This window comes from Epinephelus moara, chromosome 15, assembly GCF_006386435.1.
Source record: "Epinephelus moara isolate mb chromosome 15, YSFRI_EMoa_1.0, whole genome shotgun sequence".
Classification (NCBI taxonomy): Eukaryota; Metazoa; Chordata; class Actinopteri; order Perciformes; family Serranidae; genus Epinephelus; species Epinephelus moara.
In genome coordinates this window covers 9,202,916-9,214,878 of record NC_065520.1, presented here as the reverse complement: position 1 = coordinate 9,214,878, position 11,963 = coordinate 9,202,916, and the positions used below count along the sequence as shown (strand labels likewise).

The following is an 11,963-nucleotide window of genomic DNA, read 5'->3' as shown; positions in this document are numbered from 1 at the left end:
TCGTGGATCCTTTGTATGATGTGTTATGTCTGTAGATGAGCTACAACACTTGGTCTCGTGTTGCAGGGAGTTGGCCAGCTGCTGTCTTGACTTAATTCAGCTGTTTCTTCAAATCTTGATAACTGGTAAACTTAGCCACATGACAGCTGCAGGAGTAGTGCACTTCTGCTGGTGGTAATGTATTTGTATAATGTACCTTTTGTATAATGTTTCATATATATATTAATTGGTTGAAAGACAAATTCTGGCTCACCTCTGTCTTAAAAACAGTGCAGTAGGCCTTTATTTAAACATGGTAGTGCTTTTCTTGCATACATCGTTAGTGATCTGTCGCACAATAGGTTACATTCAATATGGCCACGGATAAAACAATCCATAACATGGAACAATTCATAAAACAATTACCACTGCCATTTCATAGCAGATAGAGCAACACTTTTACATAAATTATATCACCTCGGAAAGAAAATATGACACTGAGTTCTTGCACTCTGATGCAGAAGCATGCACTGCAGATGTTAATATTTCTGGTGAACAGCTGGACCCAACAACTTCATTTCCATCACTGTGTTCCGGTGTCCTGTGAAACTTGTTGATAGAAGTAATGTGTTTTTGCTTTCTTGTATTAAGTTAGAGTTTACACGGTCACTTACAGATCGAGTTTCATGACAGCTGAAGTCTGTTAAAGTACCGCGATGTTGGGGGGCGTTAGTCCAGATGTGTGCACTGATTTTGGTCTCAAAAACAAAAATGTTGCCTCAAATTGAAATATTGCTGACAGGCTGCCGTCTGTCGTGAGATTCAGAAGATTTGCGATGACATGAACATGAGAAAAAAACCCTATTAAATCTGTTAAACAATAAAAATCAATGTAAAACATGTATAAAAGCAAACTTCAAAAACTAAATTGTAAGATCACACACATACAGACTTAAAAACCCACATGGATTAGAAATCGATTAACTCGACATACAAACAATTAAAAACACATCATCCAAACATCTCTTGTGCAAAAATATTTTCCTTAAGGAATGAAACTATTAGATATGACAAAATGTGATGGCACATTGATAATTTCCTTTCACAAAGGATAAATAGTCAAATATAGAATACAGACGATGATTGAAGAAAATACATAAAACACGTAGGAGGTTCAATCCTACATTTAGGCCTGTAGCCTTTTTCTCTTAAGGTGAATTTCTAAGTGCAAATTGTTGCCTCACAGCTCAGAAAGGATCAGATAACATAAGAGGTTTTTGGTCAAAACTATGTTTCAGACACATTTTCACCCTGTTAATGAACAATCCAAGGGTGGATCTCTACTCCAATATTGTAGGCTGATACTTTGATCCATGATACTGATAATGCTACTGCCAAATTAAATCAATGATATGTTTTTAATTCCCCACATTCAGCAACCTGACAGTATGGCACTCCCTTTCTTGGGTTTTCACATAGTTTCCTCTGTATAATTAAGGGGAAGGAAACCTGGATCTGACCACTGTAGTATTCTCATCCAACAGCAGTGGCATGTTCTTGTAACTGAGCAGATTTTGTTAAAGCCTGAGTCGGTCATTATCTGTTGAAACTGTTTCTCCATCACTCATTGTCTCTATAAATGCATTCGTTTGATGTTTCACACATTTACGTATCCAAGCTTGTGCTACTGAGATTGACAATAACACGCATATGGCAGCTACATATAAATTTCACATATTTTTTTTGCGACTGTAAGCAGTTTACATGGATGATTCTCGTGAACACTGAAATAAACTGACCAGTATTTTGATTACAGCCATGGAAACTGTAATAAGCATATTTCACACAACTAAACACAAATCCAGTACTGAGTAGGCAGGCTAAAGTGTCAAGCTTGCTAACGGCGTTTGTACAACTTTATGTTTCTGTGGCACCAAAATTAACAATAAATGATAATTTGCCACCAACAAGATAATATTACCAAGTCTTTGATGGAAGTTTATAATTAGCTTTTTGTATTTCAGTTTTTCGCGGTCACTGAGAACTTTCTCGGTTAAACAGATAACAAGTGTGTTAGCGTTAGCGATAAGCTACCTCTCACTGCAGCAGCAGCCGATGGTAAATTAGCAACAGCTAATTCCTGTCATGAGCTAAAAGTGAGAAACACCATGAAATGCCCTTTGTAGACGCATATCATTTGGTTTTCATTGTCAGAAAAGACTTCATGAGGATTGAGGATGAAGCTTGCAAGCTAGCATCCTTCACTGTTCTTTTCCAGCCAAAATTGCCCCTTTTTAATGCTAATATGATTGCATCACGTGTGTCCATTGAAGACAGTCACGCAAACCATTTTTGACAACCATAGTTTGACCAGTGCCGAGTTAATGAAACGTCTTTACATCCAGAAATGTTGACTGACTGACCATGGTGGCTTCGGCATTAGCCAAATTAGCTAGCAAGCAACATGGCTTCTGTCTGGAATGGTTCATTCCATAGAGAAGCACAACTAGATGAAATTTACAAGGAGAGGATAATGAAAGCGATGATTATCTGGTCCCTGATGATTCTTAGCAATGATAACCGACCAAACATTTAACAGAAAAAGGTTGGTCTTTGCAGTTTTGTGTAGGTGTGTTTGCCATATTAGTGCTATAACTCTGATCCATGGCCTGCGCTTGCTTTCCTTCTGGTCCATACATGCCATGTAAAGGCATAGATGTCCTAACAATGCAGTTTATAATGGCACAACAACCTCCCTACTGATGCCACCACATTTCTCTGGAATAAATTACGTGAACCGATTTTTAGGCCCAACCTAATCCGGAACAACGCCTCAGAATATCACTCAAAAGTACCTGCTTTGATGTATCTGGGGAAGCAAAATGGTGACAAGAACACAGGAAACTGTTAGTTATTAGTCTTTCTCAATCTTAACATGGGCCGTGCTTAGTTCTGTGGGGTGCAGAAGTACGTTTGCGACCCACAGTAATAATTCTGTGGTGTGGAAAAGTAGTTACTGTGATGATGATGGTGGTAGTTGTTGTTCTGCGGGGTGGAGTAGTAGTTATGGTGGTGGTGATTGTGACTCTGGATGTTTCCGTAGGCAAAGAGGAGGGGGGCTGTGGAAGATGGTGGTTGCGGGGCGGAGGCAACGCCTGCAGTCAGAGTCCCGTTGCGTTGGATAGAGCCGTACCAACTGGATGTACCCGGCTGGGGGGTTGTGGAGAGGAGACTGAGAGAAGGATTGAGAGGAGGTGTTGAAGAAGAGGAAGTGAAAGTAAAATCAATCAAAAGTAATCTAGTGAGTCAGGGAATTGATTTTCCAATACAAAGCTTATAAGACTGTATTTGTGCTTGGGTGTGTGCCCACCTGGCCCGATCACTCCTACTGTTAATGCTCCTGGACAGGTCGTCGTCACTATCGTACCGTCGAGGGTTGTCAAAGAAATAAGCTCTGGAGCTGAAACTGTGGCTGTTGACCATCCCTCCTGGAGCCTGAGAGTTAGAGAGATGTCCATTATACTTCACAGTTCTGTCTGAGAGATTACTGCTGGCACTTTTACTTTTAACATGTTATTTTACCAGGTTTTGGTTGGGTCTCTGGACTCTGAAGAAAACCACCACTAAACTTGTAGGTAGAAGCTCCCAGAAGAACAGAATGATCCCAAACACGATGTAGGCTTCGCCACTGATCTCCTGCACATCGGCCTGTAACACCCACAAACACAGTGTATAATATATTCATTACCTGAACCTTGAAAACACTAAACAACTGATAGAACAAACAAGCAAACCCCCAGAATATATTGGATATCATACGCTGGCAATTGTGCTCTTATTCGTTACTATATGTAACACGAATAAGGGGAAACGCATGGTACACACACTCACAGACACATATGCTGACTGACTGGCAGCTGGCATGTAGACAGATTAAAGAAATCATTCATAATATCAGATTATGCCCACAAATACACACAAACAAACATCCTTTAAAATAGGCTGTCTGTCTCAAGGCCTGAACCATGATGTAGGTCAGGAAACACAGACACAGACACAGACACACACACACACACACACACACACACACACATGGGAGTTATTTATAGCCAAACAAAGCCCTTTACCCCACTAAGCATTGCTTTCACAAATCTCCTAAGATAGACTGGCCACACACACACATACTAACATACATTGGGCACTGGGTTTCTGGCTAAATAAAAGCTTGTTTTCCATCTATAACTTAACACACGTGGTGCAGTACCTGATCCGAGACGCTGTACCAGCCGTAGTTGAAGGGACTGGGTCTGTCCTGTGGCGACAGGGCCACCACCACCAGGTTGTAACAGGCTCTGGATGTGTAGAGCAGGATCACCACGGCTCCAATGGCTGTAGCTTGGCACACTGATGTACCCTGGTGGAAGAGTTAGTGTGCTTAATACAAGTCATGCATCAGCTGGCTGTTGGCCTGTAATTGAATGTCAGATATGGGCCACAGATGTGACCCACCAGATGACTGAGGCCTCTGCACGGGCCAGTAACAGCCAGAAATTGAGTTTTGAGAGACATAAATTTAAGCATCAGTACATGTCTACAGTAAGAATCATGAGCCACCATTGCTGCCAGTGGTGCAGGATATTATTTGAAAATTATTAACATGGGTATTTTCTGTGCAAAAATGGAAAAAGCTTTTTAGCTATTAGCTATTAGCATCTCGTGATAGCTTTGCACAGAAACTGGTAAGTGAGTAAAACCACAGCTCATATTGTTCCACCTTGTTTAAAACTGCAGTTGTAGCTGTAGCTGTAGCTTTCTGTGGTCATCTAATATGAGGTTTTAATATAACGTACAGCTGGGGTCTGGTATATTTTGTATTTAACCACAGGAAGCTAATGCTAACGCTGCTAGCATCCAGAATGTCTGTTTGCAGCAGGAATAATACATATGCTAACTTTATTTATTTAATGCTAATGTTATTTGTCTGAGGTTTGAGGTTTCCCTGAAGTTTCTGTACTGTTAGTTAAAGGTCTGGGACCCGTTAGGAATTCATCTCTAATCACCTGCAAGAGCTAACTTTGTGTAGTCTGAGAGTTAGCATCATAGTGCTACTAGCTAGCTGCCATTACTGACTGGAATGCTGTGCCGTGTTAGCTTAGCTAGCTTGAGCTAACAGACGTTTATAAAGTGAAGCATATCCCGAAAACGTTTTAGAAATGAGAGTATGAGTGCCACATACAAATTTACCTCAAAATGGTAGATTTCTCAATACTGAAAATGTCTGTTTAAGCTGGTGTGACATGGGGACATTGCGTTTTCTTCTTGATAAGATAAAAGCTTTATTGATCCCCAGGGATGAAATGCAGTTGTTGCAGCAACACAGAGATAGCAATAGTACAGATAAATAGAGAAAGTAAAAGAATAAATAGTAAGAGTAAAAACTAAACTAAAATATTGATAGGCAAAAAATAAAATATCTATCCAAAAACATATGGAGAGAAAATTGCAGGGTGACACTGATGAATAACAGAAGCAGATGGTTTTAATGGTGGAGGAAGTATCCAGATAAAAGTGCTAATACCACACTGTAAAAATAGTCTGTCACAAGTATAAGTCCTGCATTAAAATTGTTACTTAAGTAAAAGTATGTGAGGATACATAGGAAAATGTAGTTAAAGTATTAAAAGTACTTAATGCATTTAAACTAAATTAGGGCACTTAGATTTGTCTGTATAAATATAGAAATGTAATATATTTATAATATGAAATGATGCAAAAATCTGAACACATTAACATAATGTAGTATAATAAAGTATGATGGCATGGGATGTAGCAAGGTATACATGCTATGGAAACCCCCTTGAGTACACTACCACAATGTTAACTTACATTTTTGATCCTTTAATACTGACATGTTTTTCTACAACAAAATAATTTTGGCTTAACACAAAGCACCAGTGCAAGAATTTTAAGTTAGATACATTCTAAATCTTTAAAAGTTTTTATTCCCAATATGTTTTTAGTCCTACCTTGGACTCAAGGTAAACGTTGGCAGAGGACATCTTGGCGATCTTGAAGATGCAGACGGCGAGAGAGACAGCACACAGGACAAACAGACTGTCGTTGATCAAGACTCGGGCCAGTACTGCATGTCTGATACCCCCATCACTGGAGACAGTAAGAAGAAGAACACAGACACTTAGGTATAACTGCTCTGTGGGGGCAACATGTGGCATTATTCTATGGGAGAAAATGTTCTATTACTGTTTTATTTTGTTTACCTCGGTGATTCAGAGCGCTCCAGAGCTCCTTGCACTAACAATGCACACGTTAAATTCACCACCAGGAAAAATATACTGAGACAGAGGAAGAACAAACGCAGAGGAACCCTGGAGAGAGGAAGAGAGAGGAGAATACAGTCAGTAAGAGAAGGGCCAAAACAAATGGGACTTTATTCATAAACAACAACTAATTAAAATTCATGGTGTTGAAACTGCAAACCAACTGTGAGTGTGTGAGAGAAGAAAGGCAAAGAAAGAAAGCTGGTGGTGCAGGGGAAGGAGTATGATAACTGTTAGAAATCACACAACCATATTCAAAATTTCTGTCGTTAAACGATAAGGGACAAACACATATCATGTTACTGGATGTAGATATAGACTGTTGCTTTTAGATTAATTTCCGATAAAAGTCAAGACAAGGGCAAAAAATTGGAAACTGCATGTTGCATAAATACCAAAAACATTAAAAGACAGACTTACTTGTATTTGGTGAGCTCTGGGGAATACTTGGCTTTCGCCTTAAACATCACCTAAAGAAAGATAAAATATCATGACACACATACAGTAATGTACATATAATAATACATATATAAATTCCATTATGCCAATAAGGTGTTTTAAAAATTTGACATTCAGGAAAGAGAGTGGAGGAGGGTAGGTTTCTTTTTAGGAGAAGAGTGTGAACTTAACAAAGCCTGAAGAGATTCCTGTGTGTCATTGAAATGCACACACACACAGTTATGCAGCATACATTCAGATAATACAAGAAAAACAGGGGCCAAGCAAGAACCAACATCACATAATAGTGTGTATATATGAACACAGACTATTAAACCCAACTGAAGTCCTAAAACAATCAAATTAATTTCTTTATGCAGATAAAAAAATGTCAAAGTAGTTTAAAAATTATTTTATAGTTTAGAGGAAGAAAAAAGGGTCTTCATAAATGCTCCTTTAGCTTCCAGGCCTGACTGACAGTTGACAAGGGTGGAGACAGTGTAAACAAATTTATGTTACTTTACTCCATCTTGCGAAGTAAACAAAAGTAAGCAACAAGACAATGACAGTCAGCAATGCAAACAGTGTTGTTGAAGAAAAAGGACCACACCACTCAGCAAGGACCAGTCTTAACATCTGCAGGTAGGTCTTTAAAATGTTGACTGTTGTTGAGTGTAGGCTGCAGAGTATATGTCATTTTATATCATGACAACAATACACACTATGCGGCTTTTCCTGAAGAAAAAGTATGGGTACTAATGCTGATTGGCAATGTTTTTAGATGACTTTATAATCATATGAAAAAGGTGTATAACTAAATGTCAACATAATGAGCTTATACAGTTGATTAGTGCACAATACTGAGCATTTTGAGAAATCACTGTATTTTGGCTGAGATATAATCCTGTTTTGGGGGGCCCCAAACATTTGCCTGGCTTGCCTCTCCTGTCTCGGCTGCAGAGCAATTACTCATATTACATTTTTGGGAAATTCTAATTATTTACAGAACAAATAATCTCATAAAACTGTCAGTTTTTGGTGAATTCGGGTAATTAAATACCTAACAAATGAAGGTACTTCATCCAACTGGTGCAAAGAAAGCCTTTAAGTCCAATAATTTAATAAAGCAGTTTTGCTGAGTGATTTGCTTCATAGCCCAAACTGCCCTAATACACTTATATCAAGTCAGAGTCCAGCAGTAAGTTCAGGTCATCCCAGCAGCCTCTACACAGTGAGTTTAATTTGCCTCAATCACAATGGAGATTTACCTTCCTAGAGGAGGCACTGACAATATGAGACTTTACTTCATATGCTGTAGGGAAATGTAATTTGGCCTGTTACTGGCTAAAAGCCAAACAAAAGCTGAACATCATCTGCCAGCTGCCACCATGTTATCAGTAAAAAACATCCAACTGGACACAAGTCTTAGTTAAGTGTACAAAAGCTGGGACACAAGTCCAAGTTAAGTGTACAAAAGCTGGGACACTGGCCTTGACAGGTCTAGTTCATTCACCTTCTGGAATGACTTTACGGTTTTAAAAAATGTTTTCCACAATGTAGTTTGTTATGTGAATAACAAACATTCAGATATATACAATACTATTTCTGATCAAAGTCTCCAGTCTGGCAGACTCTGCATGATTATTGATGACAATGATTCTCTTTTGATGTTATATGATAGAGGATATGGCCGCAGAGACACTGAGTTTAAGCACACACACGCACAACACTCAGCCTTTTGTGTGAGAATGTAGGCCAGAAGGAGGTAATTTGTAACCTAGAAATGAGGCAGCCAGCCAACAGAACATGACCGGATTACATACTTTATGCACACTATACGTGCACCTCGAAAATGGATGGAAAATAGAGCTAATCAATGTTGTCTTCTCTCAGTAGAGAAAAAGATTTGATAGTATGTAACTGAACATTATTATTCTCTGTAGTGAGAGGGAGCTAAAATGTAATAAGTGGGAAGTAAATCACAGGTCAGGAGTCATGCCTGACTCATCAGAAAACACACTACACACAAGTGTTTCCATACATGTGTATGTGTCAGATGGCACAGCGTCTCACGATGGCATGATGTTATACCAGCGCTCTGTTCTCAGTAATGCAGGAACTGAGTAGTGACATTGGGTGAACAAATTATTCATGATACTGAGCAATATCTTCACTGAAAGACAGATTTTATGTGCTTGTGTTGAGGCAGTCCAGAAAACTCTGTTTTTTCTTTCTTGAGGCAAATGGTAGGTGATGATGCTTTATGCACTTTGAGCACACACGTACACCAACTAAAGCTGAAATGATGAGTAAATAAACTGACATTTTTTCAAGGAAAATGCCAAAAAATCTTTGTTCCAGCTTCACAAATGTGCATATTTGATGCATTGCTTTGTAATATATTGATGTAAACTCAAAATCTTTGTGGTTTGGTCTGCTGGTTGGATAGAATAAGGAATTTAAATGAGTCATGTTCATTTGATGACACATAAAATCATTAAATGCAAATGTCAACCGTGATCAGTCAGCGAGGGCGATTCCATTTACCCCTAAATTAATTAAAATGCAGTGCTGACTCATAGATTAATTATATGTTAAGACAGTGGTTTCTGACCTTTATGGCTTGTGTCAACTTCTATGAGATGTGAGCAGTTCAACCAAAGAGATTGTCCCTTCACAAATTATTTTATCTAGGTTTTTTGAGTCCTAAAGGACTAAAGCAATTCAGAAAGCATAACTTTTTGTAGACAAAACAAGTTTTTGATTCTCTTCTGTCCCATTCAGCATCTTATGGCCCCTATTAATAATCTTGTAAACCCTTTAAAGGTCCAGTGTGTAGGATTTAGGGGGGTATATTTGCAGAAACAGAATATCATATTATTAACTGTAAAAACTAAGAGCTGTTGTGCTTTCATTATTTAAGAATGAGCTGTTTATATCTACATAAGGAGTGGATCCTTTTCCACAGAGTCCACCATGTTGCTTCTACAGTAGCTCAGAATGGGCAATCCACAACCAGCTCTAGATAGAGCCATTCGCGTTTCCAAGTGGGCTACCATAAGTTTCCTACATGCTTGGCACCTGGGAGAAATTTCAGTTGAAAGATACAATCGAAGGTGAGGCACAGGAGAAATGGTTGGCGGTTTACATGTTTCTCAGCCTGTAGTTGTGACATCAGTAGGCAAAAAATAACCTAAATTTGACCAATGAAATCTTCTTTAGCCATGTTCATATTAACCATCAATTTAGTTTAGTTCATTAGGAGTCATGTCTGTGTTCACCTGATCAATGTTAATCCAATATTCACTCTGTTTGAGCTCTGTTTTGGTCTCCACCGACTCCTGAGTGAAACATAAGGCTCTTTAGCTGCTAAATGTTCCACTATGTTCACCAGCTAGTCACTAACAGTGTCTCTCTGCTGTTTGCTACTGAGCAGGTAGTGTACAGGGGGTTTGTCGGAGCCTGAAAACCAAAACAATGAGCTGAAAGACACTAAAATACTCTGTAGATCGGGTGATTTTTCACTGTGGGTTTGTCATATCCTCCTGGTAGTCATTTAAATGAACATTAACATCAAATGACTGATTATAGCTGGTTGAATGTTTTAGTTATATATATATATATTTTTTTTTAATTGATTGATCATTTTGGTATAACTGAGACTGTAGAAGTGATTTATTTCACCACTCGTGATTAAGAATGCAGCAGGATGGTCAAAGTGCCTACTGTGGGAAAAAATATGAATGTGATCTATTACTCAGGTCTGACCCAGCCAGACATGAAACCACAAGTAGGAAAAGTTTGTTCACTGAGCTGGTCAGTCACATGGTTTTCCCAACATAGATAGAGATACATGCTTTTAAACCTATAATGACATGGAAGAAAACCAATCTGTTGGTGGTGGTGGTGGTGGTGGAAAGACAGAGTGCAGCTGTTGTCACCATACATGTTTAATGCAAAGCAACACAACAACCAAAGATGTTTATTCAGTCGGGGTGTAGTTTGAAGGCTTTAACAGGTCACAGATCAGCTGATGGGCGACAATGTTTATTCAGCAGTCATATGACACCCTTGACTTCATTACCCAATCTCTGCTCAGCCATTTGAACACGCATCCTCTCTACCCACACCCCTGTGTGTGATTGAGACAACACTGTGTTTCACTTTGAAGCAGAGACTGAACTGTGTTGGTGGTGAGCCCCAAAGTGTGGAGGTGTTTTCCGAAAGGGGAACAAACAGGTCTTTGACATTTTGAGTGGGCAGGTGTTTAAACAACTGTGACTGACCAACTGTGTCTTTTCGTGCACACGTCACACACAGTTTGTGAGAACATGCCGCTGACAGGGACATTTGCTTTGAGTCTTGTGCACTTATTGAATGAAACACATCAATGGAGGCTGGGATAATGTCACACAGGCTTTTACTGGCAGATCTTAACGTCTCTAACCCCAGGACATGAAGTGAGTCAATCTGAAGAGCTTTCTAACCAACAGCAACCTAAAACAGCTTCTTTAAGTCAGCCAACCCACTCTGCTATAGAACATGTAGCCTGATGGTAGCCACATTTCCCCATTTGCACAAAAGAAATGTTGGCTATGACAGAAACTCTACAAGCAAAAATGTGAGTTTAAGGTTACTTTGCCAGGCTTGTATGCCTTCTTACTGAGAGTTATATAAGAAGACTGATACCGCTCTCATGCCTGTTCATTAAGTATGATGCTAAAGCCAGGAGATGGCTATCTTAGCTTAGCATACAGACTGGAAACAATGGGGAAAGGTAGCCTAACTTTATGTAAAGGTAAAAAAAATGTCGCTTACAGCACATTTAAAGCCCATTAACTCATATTGTATCTTATTTATCGTGTATGGGGCGTTACCATGGATGTATTAAGGGTACTGGATACAGTGTTGGAGGTAGGGTTGCCACCTTGGATTTGTGAAAAAAAGGGACACTCGACCAAATGTTTGAGGCGGAGGGCTCGGCCATTATTACCAGTTCAGACTGACCAATGAACATGAAATTCGGACATAGCAGACCAGATTTGCCATCATTTCATGTCCTTCTATGTGCCTGTATTTTATATTAATTTTTATATCAATGAAAAAAACAAATCTGTGTGCCTAAATTCTTACATTTTTACATGTATCTCACCATAGCAAGTTGGAAGTTGACATATTCTGCCATATATGAAGAGGGGAGACTCTCTG

The 11,963-nt window shown here is 39.1% G+C and overlaps 2 protein-coding genes across 4 annotated transcripts in view; one reads left to right on the top strand and one right to left on the bottom strand.

The window, feature by feature from the left end:
* Window positions 1-257: 257 nt before the first annotated feature.
* Window positions 258-11,963, bottom strand: part of gpr137c (G protein-coupled receptor 137c) — a 15,062-nt gene continuing 3,356 nt past the window's right edge. Inside the window, exons 2-8 of the mRNA XM_050062997.1 lie at window positions 6,738-6,787; window positions 6,258-6,365; window positions 6,006-6,144; window positions 4,244-4,393; window positions 3,562-3,687; window positions 3,350-3,474; window positions 258-3,211 (exon numbers count right to left, since the gene is read on the bottom strand). Coding sequence (XP_049918954.1) covers window positions 2,926-3,211; window positions 3,350-3,474; window positions 3,562-3,687; window positions 4,244-4,393; window positions 6,006-6,144; window positions 6,258-6,365; window positions 6,738-6,787 — 984 coding nt within the window. The 3' untranslated portion in view covers window positions 258-2,925. The remainder of the gene's footprint in view (window positions 3,212-3,349; window positions 3,475-3,561; window positions 3,688-4,243; window positions 4,394-6,005; window positions 6,145-6,257; window positions 6,366-6,737; window positions 6,788-11,963) is intronic.
* Window positions 6,901-11,963, top strand: part of txndc16 (thioredoxin domain containing 16) — a 21,785-nt gene continuing 16,722 nt past the window's right edge. The window contains exon 1 of one of the 3 annotated variants that reach the window (XM_050062994.1): window positions 6,901-7,397. Coding sequence is in view for 1 of the 3 variants with exons in the window: in XM_050062990.1 (XP_049918947.1) it covers window positions 11,308-11,376 (69 nt within the window). In the remaining 2 variants the exon portion in view is untranslated. Of the gene's footprint in view, window positions 7,398-7,454; window positions 11,216-11,292; window positions 11,377-11,963 lie in introns of those variants that run through there. The other 2 variants (XM_050062992.1, XM_050062990.1) reach the window with 2 other exon arrangements.